This window comes from Camelus bactrianus, chromosome 18 (genome assembly GCF_048773025.1).
Source record: "Camelus bactrianus isolate YW-2024 breed Bactrian camel chromosome 18, ASM4877302v1, whole genome shotgun sequence".
NCBI lineage: Eukaryota > Metazoa > Chordata > Mammalia > Artiodactyla > Camelidae > Camelus > Camelus bactrianus.
Genome location: NC_133556.1, coordinates 17247937 through 17273458, shown reverse-complemented (window position 1 = coordinate 17273458; position 25522 = coordinate 17247937). Strand labels below are relative to the sequence as shown.

General features: G+C 35.9%; 1 protein-coding gene across 12 annotated transcripts in view; it reads left to right on the top strand.

Moving 5' to 3' along the window:
* TNRC6A (trinucleotide repeat containing adaptor 6A) overlaps window positions 1-25522 on the top strand; it is a 91891-nt gene that overhangs the window by 19562 nt on the left and 46807 nt on the right. For 10 of the 12 annotated variants that reach the window (XR_012500326.1, XM_074346183.1, XM_074346182.1 and 7 more), the window contains exons 3-4: window positions 1710-1797; window positions 9523-9544. The exons of 1 other annotated variant lie outside the window; for it this stretch is intronic. Coding sequence is in view for 9 of the 11 variants with exons in the window: in XM_074346183.1 (XP_074202284.1) it covers window positions 1710-1797; window positions 9523-9544 (110 nt within the window). In the remaining 2 variants the exon portion in view is untranslated. The remainder of the gene's footprint in view (window positions 1-1709; window positions 1798-9522; window positions 9545-25522) is intronic. One more of the 12 variants, XM_074346192.1, reaches the window with a different exon arrangement.

Sequence of the window (25522 nt, the reverse complement as noted above, 5' to 3'; positions counted from 1 at the left end):
CAGGATGCTAGTGAGTCATGGTTACAGTTGGCCTGAATGTGCTTTGCGACTCTCTTAGCCACATGACAGAGCTACAGAACAAAACGGCAGTGGAATGCAGCAAGTTATCATCCTCTACTTCCATCTTCTGATTTTACCAGTCATATACTTAACTTTACTAAGTTATCAGTTATACATAATGTCACTCATTTTGTTTTTCACTGTCTTCCTGCATCTCCTCTCAGTTTCTTCCATCAGCAAAGCCAACTTAAGTTTTGTGTAATCTCATTACAGTGCACCCACAGTACCCACCTCTAGTTTCTAAGGTATTTGTCTGTGTTTGTCATTTTATCTTCTACTGCATCCCCTCTGCCGTATGCATGCACTCAGCCTATATAAATTATTTACCATTTCCCAAATGTCTAGGTCATGTCCCTTGAACCTCTCCTTTTCTGCCTGATATTCATCATGTCCCCTCTGGAATGCTTCCTCAGGGCAGAATTAGGTACTTTTTCTTTGTGTGTTGATATTAAGTATCTCATGGTTTTTGGTTGTCTGTTGTAGTGAATGAAGGTTTAGGTTCTAAACTCTAGGGTAATTAATGTATGTAACTTGAGTTAAGTTTCCTCCAACTTTGCATAGATTTCATTACCGAGTAGCCCCCTACCTTGAAGAGGTGAGGGTGGGGATGCTCTTGTGGAGCTCTGTGTGTATGAAGGGTTTTGTTTGGCAAGTTTCATTTTAGAATGTTTCTTTGTTTTTAGGCTGGATTTAAATGCATTGGCTACCTGTGGCCAGGTTGGCATAGGGATAGGAGGACTTGAGTAGGTGTGGCCTTTCTATTCCTTACACAGTCTTTGCTCCGTGCTCATCTCTGTTCAGTCGGCCATGATCGTGGAGCCTCTCTGGAGCTCCACCAGAGGATGGCACATACCGACATTTAAGACTTCTCTTATGTTTATATCTTCCTTTGCTCTTGTTTATTCATCAGCTCTGAATGGATTTGGTATCTTTTCCTCTGTCATTTCAGTGAGGTAGAGTAGAAAGGAGGAGGCAAACACATTTGTACAATCATTTTGAAATCCTGAGCCAGGGGTTCTTTGGGCAACTTGGAGCATTTCTGATTTTAAGAATTGAAACAAACTTATATAATGAGTGCATTATGGATTGTTTCCTAAGCATTGATAGAATAGTTTGGAATGTTTACAGAATATGAAATTATTGTGATGCTAAAATACAAGTCATCTATTTATGAATAAGTTGTGTTCTAAAAATAGTTACAAAGCTTTTTAGAGGAAGGAGGGCTGAAGATACCCCCAGGTACCTGGGCAGGAGAGGACTTTGGGAGATGTTCCAGGCATTGCCATTAGCCACTAATTGATAATTGGGGCCAGAAGCAAGGTGACTGCTCATGAGATGATGTTTACATTCTAGAATTGGAGGGAGTTGCTTATGTCCCAGTGTAAAATTTGCTAACTTTAGGTTGCCTTCCTTGATATAACTTTAAAATAAAAAGCTCCACTGATTGTGACTTACTAAAGAAAAATACTGTATAGTGGCTATATAGTTAGATTGAGGTTGCAAGTTATGTTTTATTTCAATGAAAAAATGATAAAAGAATAATTTGCCATGTCTTTACTTTCTAATAAGAGTAAAAATGAATCTGTATGCAACATTATTTTTATTTCTTAATACATTTTGGGAAAGTTAATTGCAACTGTGTGGTTCAGGGATTTAGTGCAAGAAGAAGAACAGTTGATGGAAGAAAAGAAAAAGAAAAAAGACGACAAGAAAAAGAAGGAAGCTGCTCAAAAGAAGGTAGTATATGTATAAACTAATTATTTACATTAAGCAGTTTAAACATAGATTAAAAAAGAAAATTACTCTTACTGGATTATTTAAAACATTTGACTTAATGTTTTAACTTTAGTGGAGATTTATTTTAATATTTAATGTCTTTGAATATGCATATATTGTAACTTGCTAAGTGTGTACAATTTAATGCATATTTAATCTTGCCAATCCTTTTTTTCAAAGGTAAGTGCTTTGTATAGGTCTTTATTTTTCAATTAGATATTCTTAGGTTTTCATAATACTTACATCATTTTACATTATTTATAAGTGAGAAGAGCGTGGAATTTGTAGCTGCATAGAGAGGATTTGAAATCTGGCTCTCCACTATAGCATACAGAACGATGTGGCCTTTAACTTTATTTAGCCTCTCTGGGCCTCAGTTTTCTTACGTTTTGTAAAGTGAAAGTTGAATTAAACAAGGTAATATGTACACATAATAATACACATAATAGAAAATGAAATCATAAAAAATAGCAAACACAATAGGAAATAAAATGTCAGTTTCCTTTTCTCTTTAGCTCACTTTTTATATTTGCAGATTACATTAGAATATTTAAAAATAAGCCTAAGACATAATTGCTGCAAAAGATCTCTAGCCAATACATTATCAAAAAATGTAATCAAGCAACACAAATGGCAGAAAAGTGGAAGTTATGTCTATAATTATAAAGATTTTTGCAAATTAATATTAAAGGCTGATGACAGTTAACTAAGCTGGACATGCATCTCCTGTATCAAGGTTTCAAGGATCTTAAAAATGTTCTAAAAGACCCAGTGAAACTACTGTTCCATGTCTGTATTCTAATGAAAAATGATGACTGTAGTTTTTAATATATACCTATTTTGTGCTAGGAACTGGATACAGACTGTAGCAACATACTTGCCTCCACATTATTTAGTAGGAAAAAAAACAGGGTACAAAACTGTGGCAGGGAGAGAACTGTTCAGCCAGAGAGAAGTGCTTAACTTGGCCTGAAATGGGGCAGAGGGACAGCGAAATTTTCTTGGAATAGAAATGAGCCAAGTGAATAAGAAGCAGAATAGAAAATAATTCTAGCAGCGTAAACTTGGAGCTAAGCATCTCTAGACTGTGTGTGTTAAAGTACGGATTTTGATTGGAGATGAGGAGGTGGTGGGAAGAAGCCAAATACAGAAATGTCAGGGGCTGAGACCGGTGAGGTTGGTCCTAGCTCTTGGTGCTTTTCCCATTTTAGCCAGTGGGTGTTGGGGAAAACACTGAAGACATTTTAGTAGAGTGACATAAAAATTTATAGTTTGGAATGTTTACCTTGGCAAATTGTGGAATTGGATTGGAAGGGGTAGAAACTAGAGACTGAGATACTGGTAAAGGGACTATTAAAAGAATCCACAGAATTTGTTGAAAGGGTGTGAAGGAAGGGTAACCTACGTTGACTCTTAGGTTCCAGGCTGAGTGGCTAAGTACATTTTGGGAGCAGTTAACAAGGGATACCTGGCAAGGTGAAAAGAAATACAATTCAGTTCTGTACTTGCAGGGTTTGGGGTGTGATCACGCAAGCAAACTGGGGAGGGGCAGAGTACAGAGCACTGTGGAGAACTGGAGGATTAAGAGTGATGAGATGCGTTGATACACTAGGTGGCCCTTGTTATTGGCCTTGTAGTTACTCAGGAGTGACTGGGAAGAGATGCACTGGTAATTGTCATAGGACTTGGAATAGGTTTCTAGTATACAGTTTTGGCATTGGTGTTGCCTTAGGCCTCTGTCAGAGGCCTCTTGGTATGGGATGGTCTTTGCAGTTTGATCAGTCTTTGCTCAGGCTTTGTTATGAAAAAGTTTCATTCTCTGTAAGTCTAAGGTTGGGATAAGACATCAGATTCTTGTTTTGTGGTGTGAAGTCCAGTACTTAATGAAAAGATCCGCTAAGAAGCTTGAGATTTATTGAGGAAGATGCTTGGGTATACTTTACGTAGAATCGTTAGTTTGGCAAGCATCTGGGTGATGTATTAGGCCCTGCTGATCCCTACTTCTAAGGAGTTCAGGATTTAGCTGGTAAGTCAGGATGCATATGAAATGGTTAAAGAGGCCTTAGAGAAGAGGCCATAAGTTGTCATATAATGAAGCATATTTATTTGAATTTGCTCTGTTTACTGAGGAAATTCTACAAAAGAAAGGAGTCACTTGAATGATTCTTTAAATACTGTGCTTTTTTTTAATTGAGTATAATTGACATACAACATTATGGTAGTTTCATGTGTAGAATATGATTCAATATTTGTATGTATTGTGAAATGATCACTGCAGTAAGTCTAGTTAACAATTATATCTGTACATAGTTGGGGAATTTTTTTCTTATGATGAGAACTTTTAAGGTTTTAGATACTTTGTTTTTAAAATGTGTAATGTGAGTACAGTTTTGTTGAAACATATATAATGACTCTAATTGTCAAAGTTAATCTTTATATTCTTCCATAACCAAATCTAAGTCACCAAGCCAGTGTCTTTAACACACAAATGATGATTTTTGTGCTATTTGGCTTCTCACCAAATCAGAAGTGACAGTTCTTCATACTCTTTACCACTTCATCCCTGCCTCACCGTATGGTTCCAGTCTCACCCCAACTATTTCCCGCTAGAACCATCATCAGAGGCTTAGAGATTTGGGGAGTTTTTTTTCTTTTGCTAGATCTTCATCATTGATAGATATTCTTATGTATCCTATAGACAAAAATATCTAGCCACTGAACATAATATAAAGGAATATTTAATACCACTAAAAAATGTTAAGTTTAGTAGACTAAACTGCCACTGTAAATAAGACTGTTCTCCAAGTTCTAAATAACCAGCTTACAACTGAATTTGGATGCAACCCATTGGCGAAGTGAGGACAGCTGGTATTTCTGTAGGCTGTTACCAGATAGCTCTTAAAAAACAAAACAAAAGGAAAAATCTCCCAAGTTGGCACACTTATAGCCCATATGAAAGATTGTGAGTCACAGGAGTTTTAAGACAAGTTTCCTCTAGCTTGTCCTTTGTCTGTAGTAGGAGCCAACAGGTGTATCCAGGTAGGAGACACATCTACGTGAGCTAGGGAGGCAGGCCCACTTATGTAAATGTTGAAACGTGAATTCACTGCGGTCAAAACAATCTGCCCATTTTATGTAATCCATGAATACTTTAAAAAAAACTGTATATTTTTTGTTTCTGAGAAAGACTTCAGATACTACCTGTTTTAATCCATTCATTTTATATACAAGGAACCCAAGCATTAAAATGAGTTGAGTATTACTATCAGGATGACAGAACTAGGAATAGAACTGAAATCTTTTAATTCCCCTAGCTGGTGTTTTTCCAAAACTTGGTGCTGTCGCTTTATTCTTTTGTTACAGAACATTATCTTATACTTCTGCTTTATTTTCACAAACTAAAGATGAACTTTAAAGCTAGAAATAATATATTATGGCCATTTTTATAAGGCATTTAAAGTTTCTTTATGCCATGAATGCAGAAAACGTAGATTTAACAGTTCCTAATAACCACGGTCATCTTCTAAAGAAATTTAAATTCAGACCAGAAGCTAATTTCTATTTTGAATAAAAAAAAAACAGGTAACAACCCCTTATAGAAACAATTAGACACCAAACAAAGCTCACTGCACTATTTACACTATGATAGTTTTTCTCATTTTATCTATTAGTTAAATATAAATTTAAATTCCTCTAAAAATTTTTTACACAGAATTACAGTTTTAAAATTATATCTCAGTCCTAGTACATCTCTAGTTAATAATGGAAATCAGTGACTGGATGGCTTTGTAATTTTTTTTAAGCCTTCTATTTCACATCTAAGAATTACAGCTATTTGCTTCTCTCCTGATTCTAAGGCATAGAAAGTAATTTGATAATAACACAGGAATGTAGTTTCTGTACTTTAAAAAGGGCAATAAATAATAGCAGTAGGCTGTTACCATGGATTTGTCTCTAGGTTCTGTTCTTAGAAGAAATTTCTAGAAGGAATCTTGAGGGAAATGCAGTGAGGAGGAAAAAAGGATGAGAAATAGGTTAATTACAGGGGGATAATTTAGCATAAACTTTAAGCATGTGGTTGTAGTTCCTAGAAAGCATGTAATGGCTGAGGGTTGGAGGGAAGCGACAACAGATTATTGGGATCTTCCGGTGTTGAGAATGTTTAGTCAGTGTTCATGGGTATTTTTGTTACTGTATTAAGCTCTTGAAGGGATTTTTATGAAAGGCTTTGTGGATTTAAATGTACTCAATTCAAGTTTACATGAGATTTAGGCTGTAGAAAACCTCCGACTTCATTCCTCTCTTTTGGAAATTTTAGTATGTACTAGTCACGTCTCCCGAAGACCGTTTTGATCTGAGACCTTGAGTCATATTCAGCAGTGTAAGTAGTGAATTTTCTCGTAACCTAGGTGGAAGTATAACCAGCCTAGACCGTTGTACTCATCTAGGGAAGTTAGGTGTTGTCTTTTCAGTTCTGGCCCCTGTTTCAGCTTACTATTCTCTTTTCCTTTTTTTTTTTTTTTTTTTTTTTTTTTTTTTTTTTAACTTATTAAGCAGACCTGAGTTCTAGACTGTGTGCTGCTTGCTAAGAAATGATAGAAGTGGTCTCTGACCACTAATTATCTCATTTAAAATAGGTGAATTTAACTAGTAAATTCTTTATTCCTAATGTTAGTTTCTAATACCTGGCACTGTTAAGACATTTAGATGATTAGAAAAAGAAAAAAGCAAGACGTGGGAACTGGGAATGAGTGAATCAGGTCATTTCCAAGTGCGAGAGAAAGGAGTCAAAGCGTGGGCAAGTGGGGCTGACTGCTGCACTGGCTGCGCCAGGTAATATCTGTTGAACGCTTCCTGTATGCTAGGCGCTGTGCTGTCCTAGGCATGCGCTCTTGTTTCCTCCCCCGCCAAGCTCTTTGAGTTAAATCCTTTTAGCCCCACAGCAACTCTTATGTAGGTGTTTTTGTTCCTGTCTTATAGATGAGGAAACCAAGCTTTAGAGGAGTTAACTAATTTTGACCAAGGTCACACCGTAAATGGTGGAGCCAGGATTCAAAGCCAGGCAGTCTGGCTTCAGACTGTGAGCTCTTAACCACTGAGGGATACTTGGGGATCAGGGAATTGGGACGAGTGGTACAAAGCCTGACAGAAACAAAGCGCTTGGCATGCTGGGTATCCGCCTCTTGTCTGATGCCTTCGCTAAGAGATTGAAGCAATTTCATAATTGCTTGTGGCATCACAGCTCAGGATTTTTGTTTGTTTACTTTTAGAAAAAAAATGTTCAAAATGGAAATAATTTTACTTCTCAATTTGCCAGAGTCCTTTATTTCTGTTGTACAAGAGGATCTACAATGACACCTCACATTTAAACAGTACTACTTTTCTAGAAAGGAAATTTTATATTTATTTTATTTATATTATATTTTATTTGAGGCTCATAATAGCCATGGAAAGGTAAGCAGTACAATTTTTTTTTTTTTTCCTCCTCTCTTCCATTTGAGGAATTAGGAAACAGACCTAGAGGGTTTAAATGACAAGGTCATTTAAAAGTGTTTTTTAAAAAAGCTGAAGTTAATTTTAATACATTTTATGTAGCAGTATATGCAACATATTTGTGTTTTAACATGTAATGAGTATAAAATATTATCAGTGAGGTAATTTACCTTCTTTTTAAAATACTAAATAATAGAAATCTGGTTGTGTGTTTTACACACATCAGTTCAGACTAGCTATACTTCAGTGCTCAGTAGCTGCGTGAAGATAGTGGCTATCACTTAGAAGTGCAGACAGATACTCTTAAAATCACTGACCCCACTTGGAAAATCCTCTTTTGAATAGTTTGAATAATATATGAGGTCCCTGGACCAACTCACAAAAGCCTATTTAAAAAAAATAGAACTCTGTCAGTTCCATTTCCTCATCATCGGGAGCTCTTGAGTTCTATCACTTACATTCTTTCACTGTATTAGTCAGTGTTCTGATGGGCAGACTCTGAGTGTCTCCTTGCTGCTGCCCTCTGTAGATGGCACAGTACTGAATGAGGTTGACCATTGTTCTGAAGCAACATGGAGTTAGTTTGTTTTCCAGAGGAGTTGCAGGGTAGATATCTTTTATGTTGTAAGGCCTAGAAGAGCAGCACTGTGTATCTTGTGATTTAGTGATGTGGTCATGGCTTCTATGTACTGTATTCTAGTTTCCTTTGGAAGTAAACTGTGAAAGAGACCAGGAGAGGTAAAAAAAAAGAAAAACAAAAACCCAAAACAACACACAAAATCTGTTTTCAACATGCAGAATAATTTTTGTGTTGATTTTTTTTTTGGCTTCAGAAAATTATGTATCTTATTGTTTGACATGATGCTTATAATACATGAAAGTATTCTCATACCGAGTTCTCTCTAATACGACTATTTTTCTACTACCAGATTTTAAAAATGATTTCTCCCGGAAATAAATTAAGTGTTCAAGCTAGTTGACTGGTCTTTTGCCATTGTCCTTCCATCAATTTTTTTTTAAATTTTTGATCCATATAAAGTAAAAGATGGGCCTCCATTATTTTACATATCGTTAGTACTCTAAACCTTGGTAAAGCACTTCAGTGCCTACATTGATTCTCTGGCTCTCCAAGGGAAGATTGATGTTTGGTGTGGCTTCAGCATTAGGGTAATATAGTTCTTTACCATATAATTCTTTACCATATAGTTCTATGATATAACTTTTAAAATGGTGTTTTTGGTAACTTAATATGCCTAAGCAAAATGAATTATCACACCCTGTGACAGTTAAGAAAAGCTTTACGTTTAGAAATAATTACTTGTTACGGGTTACTAATTATTCAGTCTCTCCTCACCTCCCTGCCTATCCTTGTATCAAATTTTTTAGGACTCCCACACAATTGGGCGTAATCAAAAAGTTGATTTTTCCATTGTGGCCTCCATCTATAGTCAGTTCTTTTTTGAGGCCCTTGAAGTTTGAGCTAGTCACCTTGAGGCAGCTCTGCTCTCTCAAGCCCCGCTCCCTGTTGTGTCAGAGACAGTGGACGTAGGGGTAGGCAGGGGAAAGCAGGGCCCGTGTCACTTTAGCTTCGGAACACACTAATTTTAATTGAATTGTCAGATGTGTCAGAAGCGGCAAACATGTTTGAAAGTTTTTACCACTTAAAAGTTAACTATATTTAACCATAGCAACCCAACTTCCAGGAGTTAAATTATTACTAATTTGACCAAAGCAATTAAGCAGCTTTTCTTCCAGAAAACTTAACTCACCTTTTATCATTTGAAACAAGAGTTTTTAAAGGCATTTAAACATATTCAAAACTCATTTGATCCATTAAAGGTAAAGGTGACAGTTATAAAGAAATCACTTTAAAACTAAATGATGAGAAAAGTACAGTTCCATTTTTATTTATTATTATATACTGTCATGCAATGGTGTCTTCTCTGCTTTGTGTCTAAAACAGTTTTTAAAATTTTATTAATAAACATTGTATCAGGACAATGGGGCACATCTATGGGAAAAGCATGCTCTTTGCATATCTTTTCCTATGTAGTTCATCTAAATGACAAATTCCTTATTTAATAAGAATGTGTATGTCTTATATAGTAGTAATATATGAGCATTTTATCATAACAGTCCATTTCTTTCAGTTTCATATTTACATTGTTTTTTGTTTGTTTGTTTTTATTTTAGGCCACTGAACAAAAAATCAAAGGTACGTTGTTTAAAGCTATTTTTTATTCGTTTTTTCATTAAAGCAAGGTTGTTGATATGCATTTTTATTCACCTCCAGGATGGGAGAGAAGAGCATGAAAGGAACAGAGGGGGGGGGCAGACTTCTTCAGTGACATCACCTTGGAGTCATCTTTTGGGGTTTATGGTTTATTATAGTGTATATTATCACTTTAAAAATACACTGTCCCAAGACCTCCCTTAACAGCTGTCTTCCTAGGATAAACACCACTTCCTAGCGTACTCCCTTGATTTGAATTTTTGAGCACATGTACCTTTTCCTTCAGTTTTCCACCCAAAAGTCTTCTTGTCTAGAGCTGCCTCCAGGACTTTGTTCTTTGTTCTCTGTACACTACTGCCCCCACTCCTCCTTGTAGGCAGACGCGGACATCCATTCCGTAGCATCACTGAGGATGGTGGACTGCTAACCTTGTGGTCAGGTTGAACAGCCCCCAGTGCGTGCCACGCAAAAGACTTCAGGGTAGTAAGGAGACAGGAACCTAATTCCGCTCAGATCCTGCGTCAGGAGTTCTTCGCCCTCCCAGGAGTTGACTACCTGGTAATGAAAGGTATAGGGCTCTCAGACGCTGAACTTGTTAGGCCTGAGGATTCTGAAGTTTTACTTAAGCTATACCAAAAGTATAATCTCTGCATTTGGTTGATACCTGTAGGCAAAACTGCCTGCTTTTACTAGAGGTCAGCATTGGTTAAGGTAACATTTATTAGGTGCGGTTGTGTAAGAGTGAAAAAGAACAGTCATAGTTCATATTTTACTGGAGAAAGAGTGTCAGTGGAGGGATGTACCCAAACACAATGTGGTACAGTGCGATTTGGTTAAAGGTGCCTGAGTTGTCTTCAGAGCACAGAGGAACAATAATTAGCCTAACACAGCGGATTAGGGAAGACCTCCTTAAGATTGTGAGTCTTAAAAGATGAAACAGCCAGTCGAAGAAAGAATGAAATGGCAACAGGATCAGCTGATTGAAGGCACAGGGACAAGAAATAATGTGGTGTTATATGCAATGGTGGTATTCCTAGAGCATTAAGTACCCAGTGATAAATGGGCAGCATTGAAGGGTTTTTCTGAAGGAGATAGGTAGGGGCCAGGGCCTTATATGCTATGTGTACCAAGGAGCTCAGACCTTTATAGGCAACTAGGAGTCACTGAAGAGCTTGAGTAGAGGGTAGAATCATTTGGTTTTTCATTCTTTTTTTTAAAAAAATCTGTCAGTCACTTACATGGATAGTGTTGGTTGAAAGATGGAGCTAACAGAACAAAAATACTGAGCAGAGGAGGCAAGTGGACAAGGAGAGGGAATATTCAGAGAATGAGTATGGGGGTATTGCAGGGAAGTGGCAGAAGATAATAGGCCTGGAGGTAGGGGGAACCAGAGGGCTTCATGCTAGTTAGATTGGAGAGCCGGCAAAGGTTTTTGCATTTAGAGGTCATGGTCATAAGCTGCACTTTAGGAACCAAATAGAAGCAGTACCAGAGAGGGAAGAGAAGGAACAGAGAGGGTAATGAGGACTTGAATGGAGGTCTTGGCAGTAGAGGTAAGAGATGGATGACAGATGTGTGAGGATTGGCAACTGATGAGATCAGAAGAGGAATTGAAGGTGATATTCTGGCTGAGTCTGGGTGTCTATGAAAGTTATAGGGACATGGAATGATGTAGGAAGTAACACTGTCAAATTGATTTAGTAGGCACATGACCAAATTAATTTTCTTAAAACTCCACTTTACTCACGTCACTCTCCTGGATAGGAATGTTAAGTTGTTCCTGTGACTTGGCTTCAAAACCAAACTCCTCTGGTTAGCTTTTAAGGCCCTCTTTAGTATGACCTCCCATAATCTAAGCAGCTTGTTTCCCATCCATCATTCCTTTATACTTTTCAGATCATTCTTATCTTTTTCGTGTTTATTTCTGTTTCTTTTTGATCCCAACTTCTTGGCTAAGGATGCCTTTCAGAACTCGTCTTCTAAGGGATCCCTCCAACTGCCGTTGATCCCCGTCTTTCTGATTTCTTAGGATGTTGTGATGCATGTTGGACTGGGGCACTCAGTTCTGGTCTGTCTTAGATTTTTGACTGGTCCATGGATATTTGTTTCTTCAGCATAATCTTTGAGTACCTACTGTTTATATCCTTTCCAAATCATTCTTTTACATCCATATATTAAAATATGAGCATATTTGAATCTTCTTGTTTTCAGATTTTCCACAGTTCTGAGAATGTTAGGCTGAGTATATGAAAGTCACTTCAAAATGCCTCGTGTTGTTTTATCAACTATTTTACTTCATCCTTTTTTTTTTTTTTTTTTTTTTTAGATGGCAGCTCCCTTCATACTTGGTCATGCTTATTCTGATTCACGAAAATGTATTTATTTTCATGGTGTGTATAGTACCTGTGTGATGTTTAGGGTTTTGGCCTCAGTGATTAGATTACAAATTGGAGGCTTATGGGACGGGTTCAGTCCACACAGTTGTTTTTTACTAAACTTTATTTTGTAATAATTTATGATTACAACAATTTGAAAAGATAGAATAGAGAGTTCCCATATAGACCTCACCCCGTTCCCTATTATTAACATCTTACGTTTCTGTGGTACATTTGTCGAAACTAAGAAACTAACATGCGTTGGTATTACTGAACTCCAGTTCTTCCATTAACTTTTTTCTGTTCTAGGATCCAGTGCAAGATAATTTGTTTTGTTGTCATGTCTCCCCAATCTCCTATGGTCTCCACACGGTGTTTTTATTCTTGTTCTTTAAATATAATTGATGCCAGCATCTAAAAATCAGGGAAATTCACTTGATTCAGAATCATAGTTTATACTGTCAACATCATTTTTGTCTTTCTGTATTATAGTCAGTATAAAGCCTAGGTATAGTCCCATGTGACTGTTAAGGACTTGAAATGTGGCTAATGTGACTGAGGAATGCATTTGTAATTTTATTGGACCACATAGCTCTAGAGCCTTCTTGTTGTTAAGAGTCAAGATTTTAGTGCTCAGACTGAGCATAACTGGTTAGGTTCAGCACTCCCTGTAGAGTTCTACCTTAATGGGCTGTTTCTTTTCTGAGGCTACTGCCATTCCTGATTAAATGATACCTACTGATGTTTCTGTCATTCAGTGATGAAACTGTTCTTGTAAAAGTTGGATTTTTGTAAAGTATCATAAGTTGAAGTAAATTATTGACCAGTTTATATGAAGACACTTTGATGTTTATTTCTTTGTGCAGTGGACTCATGCTTCATCTGATAAAAATGTGGACCAGTATGATGAGTGACACAATGAAATTGTTGAAAATTTTATTCTTGTGATTTGAACTTTGAAAAACTATAAGGAGCATAACTACTTGAATGTTAGAATAGAATATTTGAAACACCTTTTAAAAATATATATATTATGAGTATGTCTTTGTAACAGTAGGGGAGTGAAATGTTGAAAAATTTATGGTGAGATATAAGAATAGGTGGATAAATTTTAAGATGCCCTTTGACCTTGTGTATTGTTAAGGCAAGGAAGGAGTGGTTGGGAACTCCATCAAGATTAATAGTCATTTTTTAAAAAACAGCTTTTCAGTTCTAACAGTGGCTTGTTTTGGAAGCATACTGATTGTACATTCCTTGCAAAAGAAGAAGCACTGTTAACTTTTGACAGCTAATATTTATTTTTCAATATACCCATTGGTTGATCAATCGATCAATTGATTGATCATGCCAGTGCTTTTTTCAGGTGATTTCATAAGCAAGCTGTATTTCAGAGAATAACAAACCCTAGAGCTCCTTAAGGAGATGAGGGGAGCCTGGCATGGAAGCAGGAATAGAGAGAGTGTGATACAGAGTTTTTGTTTTCTGCTGATTACACAGGGAAGCATAGTTTATTACTGCTGTTCTCTTTCTGGATTAATTAAAAACTCATGAAAACTGAATCAACATTTACAGCACAGTTTTGTTCCTGCCACAATTAGAAACCATTATTCTTACTCACTTCTGGCCTTACTATTTGTTTTTCTGTCAGACACAATTTCAGTACTTAAATCCATTGATCTAGAGAATTATCAGAAAATTCAATTCAAGAGCTGTTAAATCAGCTGCATGTCAAATCATGCTGGAGACATCATGATAGCAAACTCTGAGCACTTCCTTTGCTGCATGCACTGTGCGTTATATTTACTTCACTTAATCAAGGAGGTACTCTAAATAATGCATAGGTACCGGTGATTCAGAACACTGTACTCGAGCAGCTTTTTGGGAAATGTGTGGGGACTCGGGAAAAGGGCCAGGGCAGCAGGCAGGGAACTGTGAGACTTCATGGCGGTGGATTTTTTAAAATGACTAATACAGGAATAGGGCTTCATCAGTGTGCACCAGCACAGTGTAATAGTCCCTTCAGCAGCTCTCTGAGGGCAGTTCTGTCACCACTTACAGGTGAGACTGGGGCTAAGAAAAGCTAAGTAACTTGCTTGTTGGTTGTGCAGCTGATTAGTTCCTGAGTCAGGGTTTGACGGCTAACTCCACTGGGCTGTACCTGCTTCTTTTTCTTTGAAAACAGCCATGTAATTAGTTAGTTACACGGAAGACAAAATAGGGGGGGCTACGCCATTGCCCATGCTTTAATAATATTCAGTGAATGAACTAAAACAATACATATTTTAAAAATATTCCAGAAAGATCTTTTAACAGATGTTATGGTATTTCCCTTTTGACTGAGCACAAAGAAATAAATAAAAAACTCTTTTATCAGCATCATTTTTTGAATCAGGAAAGATTTGACAACTTCTTGATGTTTGACATGGTCAGCTTTTCAAGAACTGTTTAACATTCATGAGATATTTATTGTGTGCTGACCCTGTTTCATGCACTGTTGTGGTCGTTGTGGCGCGTGAACAAAACAGACTCGTAAGTCCTTGTCCCCTTGGTGCTTCCGTTCTCATCTTTGTTTTAGTTTGGTAAAGGTAGATGTATTTACATGTGGTCTCAGCTTACCACTCTGTTTTCTCCATGAGATCTTAAGTTTCTCAATCACAAAACCTCCTACAATAATGAAATTAAGGAACTTCAGTGGATTCACAAAGGATTACTGTACTGCATAGGATTTTCAGAGGAGAAAGCTGAGGGATTGTGACTTGAAGCACGTTGCCTAACCTTGTTCACATAATGGCACATGTAGGAAATGACATTTGTGGGGCTGTTAGGGTAAACAGAAGTGGCTGGCTCACACTGAAGATGACAGTCCCAGTGGAGTCTGGTCACCCAGACCCTGAAGTGAGATGTCCCTCAGCGCACTTGTAACCTATTTCTGTCACATAGGTTGGCAGGTTCTGCTATTAGAACTGGGGCTCGGTTCAGTGTTTTTCTCCACGGTATGCATAGTAGAAACATGACTTTTGTACTACAGATAGGTATTAAGTAATATTTGGAAGACCAGGTCCTGATTTCAAATGTGCCGTGATGGTACTTTGGCTTTATGAGAGATTTTGAAGGCAAATGTTTGATCTCTTTGAAGAAGCAGAGGTTCTTACTTGTTAAGAATTTACTAATGGCTAATGTGTTTCTTTCTATGAAGATGTTTTTGAGCTGTGTAACAGGGAAGATTTGTAGCTATGCACTAACAGGAGGGGGGAAAATGACCTATTTCCATGGGAAGTAGTCAGTAAAATTATTTTTAAGTATATCAGAGTTAAAATTTTTCCTTTTCTCCTATTGAGAAAAGAAAATGATTTATATAGATTTATACATGTAAATCTAGATTTATGTACTCAACGAGGTTATGAAGAATGCTAAGGAGCCGTTTTTGTTTTAGGTAAGAACTATTTCATTTCTACTAAATGTAGATGTGTTTGCTTATAAGTAATAAATTACTAAAATAAGTAGAAATGAAGAGGGAAGGGTATACAGCTCAGTGGTAGAGTGCATGCTTAGCATGCACAAGATCCTGGGTTCGGTCCCCAGTACCTCCATTAAAAATAAATAAATAAACCCCCCCCCCCAAAAAAAAGGAAAGATTTTGTGATTTCAGATGTTTATGATGAAGCTGGAGCAAGACAAAGGAGACAGGAAATAGAAAGGAGAAAAGCAGAGGTTAATGCAGTTAATAGAGTAAACTGTTGTCAGAAACCAGACTTGGAGACTGGTGAGCCCATAGTTGTTGGAGGCTTGTGGGAGTGTCCTGGGGTTGTGTCTTGAGCCTTGAGATATATTCTACCTTGGCAACAATTAGGTCTTCAGTTTCAAAGAAAGCAAGCAAATCAGGAGTCTTCTGGTTTAAATTTTGAAGTAGAAATCAGGATGGATTAGCAGGAATAGCTTTATCAGTTATAACCACGTAGGAGAAAGCTCCAGAGTAGGAAAAACACATGATATATCATAACTTCACTTTCATATACTTGTAATTGTATTAAGAATAGTAGCTGTGCTTCAGAATGCCTGCTGAGTGAGAGCCTCTCGGTGCTGTAGCCTCAGAGCAAGTGCGCCTGATAAAGTGGTACTTAAAAAGGCAGCATTTTTCCAGAAGCAAAAAGTGCTGGATCATATACTAAAGATAATGTTGGAATTTTAGCATAAACATAACATAGTGGCTAGAAGTCCAGGCTTGTGAGTCAGAAAAACTTGGATTTGAATACTGCCATTGTAGTTCTTATGTCTATGACCCTGAGCAAGTGCCCTAACCTCTGTCAGCTTGACTCTTAAAAGGATATAATCCAGGCTACTTAATTTGGGGATGAAGTGACATATAGAACGTAAATCACTGGAGCTGGAGAGTAGTAGATGCAGAATATGTAATAGATAACTTATTATTTTAGATACCGGTTAGAAAAAATTATAAATTTTGTAGCTTTCAAAGTCGTTAAGCCAGAATTAGTCATTCCTGTATTTTTGGAGAGTTTGATTTTGCTCTTACAAATCAGATGCAAATTTATGCTAGGAGGAACATTGATTTGGGGGTCAGATTTAGTTTTAAATTTTAGCTCTGTTTAATCATGGGCAGCCTTCTTCTGAGCCTTAGTTGCCTTATTGGTAAAATTGAAATAACTCAAATGCATAGAATCATGGTGGGGATAGAGAGATATTAGGTAAATTGCCTAGAATCCAGCTGATACGTGGTAAATTTTAACTTCCACGACTGTGGTTTTGCAGTATCCTAGCAACCTTTCAGTCCCTTGAAACAACATACTAGCCATTTCCCCAGTCATTTCAGAGTTCCTCCTCACCCAGACGATGACTTGCTTTTTCCTCTCATTAAAGTAGAACCCAACCCAGCATGTGTGAATCACAGTGCAGTGTCTCTGCTATAGCGCAAGGAGTATGTCTTGCAGCATGAGAATAGGATATGTTATCTTCAAAATTTTTGTCAGGCCAAAATTCGTATTTTATTGTTTTGGTATATTTATTTCTTTATTGGTAAAATGGGATGTCATATGTTTAATTACTTGTACTTTTTTGCTCTTATGAATTGCCCATTCTTCTCTGCCCATTTACCTCCTGGGCCTAGAGTTTTTGTTATCTATTTACATGAGCTTTTTATATAATAAGCTCATTGACGTTCCATCTGATGTGTTTGACACAAATATTTCTAAGATTATGGACTGTATCATATGTTTGAGTCTGAGGATAAAATGCCAGGCAGAAATATCTAAATGTCAAACCCTATAGGAGATAAGTATGCAGAAGATGCAAAAATATGTTCAGAAACAGGAAAGCAGAATTAAGTGACGTTTATATTCTTAGCTTAAACTCTGGTCCTAAACTCCAGTGACTCTGTTGAATGCTTTCCTATGTTAGGCTTAGCCTTAACCCAAAACAGTACCTTTTTCCCTTTGGTTAGGGAAAATTGGGGTGGGACATGGGAGGGGAGGGAATGGATCCCTTTAACTTGTTCCAAAGGAGAGATATTTTCCAGTTTGCCTTTTAATTTGAAATAAACACACACACACACACACACACACACACCCCCTTGAAAAAATAAAAAAAATTTATTTTAAAGCTGCATAATTTTATTTGCTCAAACTTAACAATTTTGAACTTTTTTATTTCTTGACCTATTTTTATGGTGAGAAAACCTACCATTTCCAGATTTTAGAAAAAGTTTTGCCTGTATTTTCTAAAAGCTTTTAAAAAATTCAGCATAGTATAGTGTTAGCTGTTTATCTGAACTTCATTTTTATATATTTGGAACTTTTATCTAATTAAAAAAATCAGCTATTCGTTCTGTATTTCTTAAATAATTTGTATCTCAGTGATTTATGACAATTCCTTTATTATATACTTTTGTTACCCTTCTTAATTTTTTTTTTTTAATTTCAATGTGTTTATGTTTGGGACTGTTTTTGTTGTCCCTGTCACTAACTTCTGGTTGAATTGTTAGGTATTATCTTTTTTAGAGTCAAATGGAAGTCAGAAGTCTTCTGGATGTTGGTACAGTATATAGTAGAATAGTTTTCCAGGTTTACTTGGACAGGAGAACCACATGTGATACTTGTTTTTTAAAAAGAGACTGAGTGATTTAGTAGATTTGTGAGGCTTAAAGAATTTGTTCTGTTTTGTTTTGTTTTAAACAAGGGCCCTATGGCCCTTGTAATTAAATAAATTTGGGGATCACTTGTAGAATTGTTAAGTTATGAAAAAGAGACTTGAGGGCGATCTTACTTTTTTTTTCTTTTAAAGCATGTGCCTCTGCAAAAAAATAGATCTTTCATCATCCCACTTTTCTGCATCTCATGTATTTGGACAAGATTTGATGGACAGATTAACCAAAGATCTTGGAAATACCATAATGTAAACATTGTGTGGGTATCCTCTGTTTCTTAAAGAAGAGCTGCGCGTTAGAACACCTTGCCTCAGGTTATTTTGCTGAAGAGCAGAATTGTTAATAGGGTGGTTTCACCCAGAATTTCATTAATGAAGCTCGGCAAAATACTTTATTCAGTGATCTAAACCTGAAGGATTGCAGAGAGACAAATCAGCTATGTTTCTCTTTGTGTTGGCAATTTGAGATGGGAGATTTGGGGTAGGATGAGGTCCTTGAAGCAGAGTCAGGTGCCTCCCTAAGACCCAGGAAAAAGTGTATTTCTGATTTTTCTATGATTTTGAAGTGAATTAAAACTAAGTGAATTCAATTTAATGTCTTTTAAATTTGATATCTAATTTTGAACTGATTGTGTGTATCTTGCTGCTTGGTATTTTTTCTTTCTTAGGCACTTTTAAACAAATACTAAGATTTGCTTGTACCTGTATAAAATATAAATACAGTTTGTTACAATTCACATTGGTTTTTAAGTCTTATCTTTAAAGTTCTCAAACATCTATGCAATCTGACTTGCTAAGGTTTAGCAGGATGGATTGTCAAGGATTTAGGTATTTAGCAGATTGACTAGTGGCACTTAAAACTGCAGCGATTTATCCAAAATGAAAATTATAGCACTGTGTCTGTATCAACTTAAAAGCTGGGCTTCCCCCTCTGTGCCTTTCAGCATCCCAGAACAGGGAATGTATATTATACAAGGGAAGTATATTACTAAGTCGTCTAGTGTGCGTATTAATGATAGCAAGAAGAGGATTTTTATACTGGTACATTTGGCCACGTTTTAAATAAATTTGAGTTAGAAGCTCATCTTAATTGAATAGAACTGCTCTTTTTTCAACCAGCTGTTTCTTTCCCCTCCTGCCTATCACCCTCTTAAAATATAAGAAGGTGGAATTCAAGTTTTTGGGCCTCAAATACAGGGGAAGTTGGCAAGTAGTACTTCTGTGGCGGGTGAATGGTGCTGCTCCTTTCCTCCATTTTCTCCTGAAAGCTGCAGAATGGGAATGCAACAAAAATTGGAAACCTTTCTTTGGACTTTCTTAGTATAGAGAATTTTCTAATCTGCTTTGAAGTTTTCATCAGGTTTGTGCCTTTTAAAAATCTTGCCCCTCAGTGTGATAATGCTGTTGCTATTCATCAGGAAAGATGGAAGAATGGATTCTACCCATACTTGTTGTGCATTCCTTCTGAACGTGAGGCACAGATTCTTTAAAGTGAATACTATTTTCACTACAAAGCTACCTCGTTTTTTCAGCACAGCAGCTGGAATGATTGATTAGAGAATTTAAGCTTAAAGAGATTATAATTACATATTGGAAACATTAATAAGAAGAGAGATAAATATTTATGATGTTGCCTGATAAACAGTTACAATAAAGATTTTAAAGACTGTTTATCCATGCATGACACTAATTTTTTAAAAATATCATTGAACAGTTTTGTTTTCTGAAGTGTTTTCATTGGTACATGCCATCTTGTCTTCAAAGATCTTGACTTTTATTTTTTTGTTGTAATGATAGTGTTGAGATTATAAATAGTAATTCTAGATGAACTTAAAATTTTCCCCAAACACTCTGTATTCTGTGTATACTTAGTAAGAATTCAAGTGCAAATCTATATGTGTTTTTTTATTTTCTGGAGGGCAATTTGATATTTCATTCTACTGAAGTGAAACCATGTCTTAAAATGGCATTTTGTGTACTATGCTGATTATTTATGCCATTAATTTTAGAAGATTTACAGTGTAGCCGATATGAAAACTATTATGCAAACTAAATTGTAGACTTCAGAAGGCTAATAAAGGAAGGTCTTGGGGTATTAAGGCATGGTAATTGATGTTTTGGGGAGTTTAATAGTAATACAAGAAGGCTGGTTTGTATTTAAGTTCATTCATTTTTTTCCCTGTATTTTTCTGATATGAATGTATTAAAATAGCATCTTAAATGTTACTTTAAAGAAACAAATATTAATTTAGAATAATTTTCACTATTAATGAATAAGAGTACCATAACAACATTTATTTTTACAAATTTAGAGCTTGATATATTTAGAACTTTGGATATTGAATTATCTCATCCTTCATTTTTTACTAGAATGTTAAAACAATTGCTATGGTATTTTTTTAATTAATAGGCTATTTTTTAGAACAGTTTTAGGTTTACAGAGTGAAAGGATATTTTTACAGAAGAAATATTAGGAAATGCATAAAAGTAGCAAAAATTAATTTACTTGGTATTGTTTCACAAAGTCTTGATTTGGAGTGCAGTTCAGGAAGATGTGGATTTAAATTCTTTGATTAATTTTCCTGTTCTCAAAAATTTAAAAAAATGTTTATTTCTGGGCCAATTTAAATTTGGCCTATCTCCTTTAAACTGCGAAAGACCATGACATGGACTATGTAAAATGTAAAAAGAAAAAATTGTAGTGGGTATGTATATTTTATACCAGCTGAATGAAATAATAATCCTGTAAAAATACTTTTCTGTTCATATGGATAATGGGATGTTACGGCTGATTAGGATGTTTTCCCACATTAATGATCGTATTAACTGAACTTATCTTGCTCTCTGGAAACTGGCTCGAGATTTCTTTTTAGAGCAGAGGTTTGTCACCTGTGAGTTGTTCTACAGCACACTACCCAACTGCCATCATTGCCCTTATTCTTTCTCTCTCTCTTGATCATTCTTTCTCCTGCCTCACTGGTTCTTGATTGTTCAGCCTCTTGAATGTTAGTGTTCCACAGTATTTCATTCTCAGTATCATTCTGAATTATTCTTCGGATTCAGTCATCTCATATATGCTGACAGTTCTTAAGTTGTTCATTCAACCTGTAGTTCTTGATGATGTGCTTGATGCTGGGAATGCCAGTGATAAAAGGAGGGGGAAAAAAAGAAAAAGAAAGAAACCAGCACTTAGAGAGCACATGCCCTGTAAGGAATGCATGAGAGTTTTACAGGAGTGGAGGAGGGGAAGTTGATTGTCATAAATAGCTTCTGGGATCTTGAATCTTGGGTTGGGGGTTGGGAGGGCGTTGGATTAATTGTTTCCTAGGAAAGGTAGTGGGCAAAAAGATCTGCACGAAAGGTATCAAGGCATTTTAGGCAAAAGGAGTATGAAAGAGCATGGTTCCTTTTGGAGAATTGCAGATAACTTGATGTAGAAGAGAAGGAAATGTGTACAGATGTTACAGGATATAAATCTGGAAAAGTGGCAGATAGGGGCCATGCTAAGGACTTTAGATTAATTCTGAGAGCACTTTAATAATAATTTAGATAACTTGGGGTAGAGAGATGATAGATTTTGAGAAAGGGTGAAAGAGAGGGTGGGTGGGATCAACACTTAAGCCAAGGAGACCAGTTAGGAGGTTTTTGCAAGAATAAATTGATGAGGGCCTAAATCACACCGTGACATTGGAAATACAAGGATGCATATGAATTATATCGAGGAGATCTGTCGGACCTGTTGAGTGACTAGATCTGGAGGGATAGGGGAACTCTGAGGAAGACAGCCCTGTTTAGTAACCAGATGGTGAGGCCGTTTACTAACATAAACGACCTCTCATACTTCTGTGGCAGTTACAACTTATTTTTGGCATTATTTCTCTTCTTTAAGCCTTGCCATTTCTTATTCTACAACTTCCATGGCTTCTTTTTCTACCCGAAAAAGAATTCTAAATCCAGGGTTTTAGTTCAAACTTAATGAATTCTAGAACCATATTTTCAGCTGCATTCCTATAGCAGTGGTTTTCATAGTTTATATGGATTCCTGAGAGACTTCCTGAACCTTTCATGAGATCTACAAGCTCAGATCTGTTTTAAAAATAATAGAAAGACTTTATTCATCTTGTTCACATTTATTCTCTCATGAGTATATAGTAGAGTCTCCTAGAGGCTACATCATGTGCAAATCACACAGCACATTTGATGCAGACGTAAATAAGAGACTCCACCTGCCTTCTGTTAAGCCAGATATTAAAGAGATTTGCACAAAATGTAAAACAGTGCATGCTTCTTTCTTCCACTTTTGGAAAATAGTTGTTTTTCAAAAAACATTTATTTTAATATGTAAAGATATTTTTAATGAATTAATAAATATTTTAGAAATTTTCTGTTTAAATTTCTAGTATGTTGAATAGCTATAGATGTAACCCACATACACAAAAGATCTTTGGTGTTCTTGATAGTGCCCAAGATTTGAATCCAGCCTGTGCTGCTTTGTTCTGGAACAGTTTATGTAAGGTTGATATATGTTTCTTGAAGATTTTTATTTACATGTTCCCTGTAAAGTGTTCTGGGCTGAGAACTTTTTAGAGAGGTAACTCTTGGAGCATCTTTTCAATGTTTTCTGCTGTTACTATACTGTAGGATCCTTTACTCCTCTGTGAGCTCAGTTTGATAAATTATATTTTACAAAGCAGAGGCCAGAGAACTATGGCCTGCAGGTCACATCTGGTCCACTGCCTGTTCTTCTGTATGAAGTTTTGTTGGAACTCAGTCATACCCATTAATTTCCGTGCTGTCTATGGCCGTTTTTTTGGTGCTGCATTTAAAGTTGTCTTTTTATATTCCCAGTACTATTTATATTTCTTCTTTTCCTTCCTCCATTGTTTGGGATTACTAAAATTTTGTCTGATTTATTGGTAACAGTTAATGTTGGTGTTCCATCATATACTGTACTCTGCAGCAGTTTAGATAGCATTTGACTAACATACATGTTTCTTAAAAGTATGGTAGTTTTAAAAATATGAAAAATAATGCATGGTAGTATTAATCAAACTGTCTGATCCTGATGGATGATTTCTTAAATTTCTCCATTTCTTCTACGCAAATTAATCTAGTTTTCCTGCTTCTTCTGGGATCAGTGTTAAGTAATTCCCTCCAGTTTTTAAAATTACAGAGTTGAGCCTAAAGAAATATCTTAATTTTAGAAAATCACCTCATTTTTTTCCATTTTCTTTAAAAAATTTAATTTTTAAAATTTTTAACTAGTATTTTACTTTTTTCATAGAACCCTGCCTTGGATTTATTGGTTCACTTTTAAAGTCATTGGTTTCTACTTTTTCTTTACTGATTCCTTCTTTCTGCTTCTTTTAGTTTGATTTCTAACTTGAGTTGGTTGTTTGACATTCATTCTTATTTGTTGAGAATAATTAAGACTGAATTTTTCTTTGAGCACTGATTTAGCCGTATCTTAAAATTTATTAGGTATATTGTTTTCACTTTTATTTTTTTGCTAACCGTACAACTTTGGTATTTACTTCCTCTTCAACTCAAAATTTATTTAAGGCAGTTTTATTTGCTAGTGTTTTGGTATGATCGCACTGTAATCTAGAAATATTATCTGTATTCCTACTTTTTGTAATTGGTGTTTTCTTTAGTGCTGAATGGGGTGTGTGTGTGTGTGTGCACGCACATTTTTAATGACTGCTCCATGGGTGTTTGTCAAAAAAGTTGTTACCTGATTTCAAAGTATATGGTTTTACTCTTTTTCAGTTTTTCTCTTTTCTGTCTCTATTTGGTTTACATGTTTTGACAGCAAGATTTGGTGTATAAAGATTCTTAACTGTTGATACCTTTTTAGTTGGTTTCTTTTATCGATATGCAAAATCTCTTTATAATGCTTTTCTCTTTGAACTTTAAAAGTCTGATATTAATATTGCTTTCTCCAAAATTTTGTTAGCATTTCTTGGTGGTATATCTGTCTCTGTATTTTACCCCCCAGTTTTCCTGTATTGTTTTGTTTCAGGAGTGATTTTTGCAAAGTATATTTTTTAAGTTTGTTTTTCTTTTCTTAACCCTGTTTAAAAAGCTTTTAATTAACTAGTGAATTTAACCTATTTGCATTTATTGTGATTACGGATACTTTGAGGCTTATGCTTGGCATCTGATTTTATATTTCATAGTAACCACAATTTTGAAATAATTCTCTTTACTGCATTCTCTGTGTCTGTTGAACAGATCAAGTTTTGTCATTTCCCCCCCCCTTTTTCCTCGCTTCCAATGGTTTGGATATTTACTGACATAATTAATGGAGATTTTAACTACACATATATAGTAGCCAAAATTATTCAGTATTTTTTATCTGCTACCCAGCAACGCCACCCTTACCCCCCACACCTACATGCACTGTTAGCTTCTCGTTTACTCTTTACTACTACATCCCATGTTTACATCTGAGATTATTTAGTTAAGTTTTATAATCTGTAGTTACATGTCTAATGTTTTTACTGGTTGTTAGTGGTTTACTGGTTCTAGCTCTGGAAATGAGTATCTATCTCAGCTTTATTTACCCCATGGCACTTTATTGATAAGAAATACAGGAGTTCTTTCTATTTTTGAGGTAGGTGTGGGATTGCTGGGTGACAGATGTAAATACTGCTTCTAAATTCCTGGTCACTTCTGAAATGGTATCAGAGTTCTTACCCATGTCTTCATGTAGGTCATTCACAGTGTTTGCATGTAGGTAATTCCTTGAATGCATTAAAGAGTACTTTCCTGTGGCTATCTCACATAAATAACATGTTGTTTGGGTATTAAATTGTTGTCAACATCTTACCGTTTTAGTAATAAAGTGGCAGACAAGCTTGCATTTTTGCAGTAGGTAACTGTACCATTTTAAGATTACATTAAATTGCCATATATCATGCTGAGCCCAGTACCAGGCATGTGAAAGATGAGTTAGAGTGTTAAATTCCTTATAATTTCATAAATACATTTACTTGATCTTCTTTTGGTTTCAGAGATGTTTTAGAATATTCTAGTTCCTTATTTTCTTCATGACAAAGGAATATACATTATTGCTACATTCTGGGAACATAAAATTGTCTAGGAGACAAAATTTTCATAAAGTAATTAGACCTACAATGCACTTGGCCCAAATTATTAATAAGAGGTTTTCAGTTAACCTTCAAGAACAGAAAGGATTCCAGGCTGTGGATGGAATGTTTGTAATTTTTCCATGTAATTCCTTGTGAACTAAAATTTGTATTACTTTAGAAAAATCAAAATCAGATTTTAAAAAAGAAGAGGTCAAGATCATATATTAGAAAGTATCACTATTAGTGATGTAGACGAATTCCAGTTACTCTGAGAAAGAAGACAATAGTGAGGCTGTTACCTGTTAAAGGGAAGGAGGCCCTGGAGCTGAGGGCGT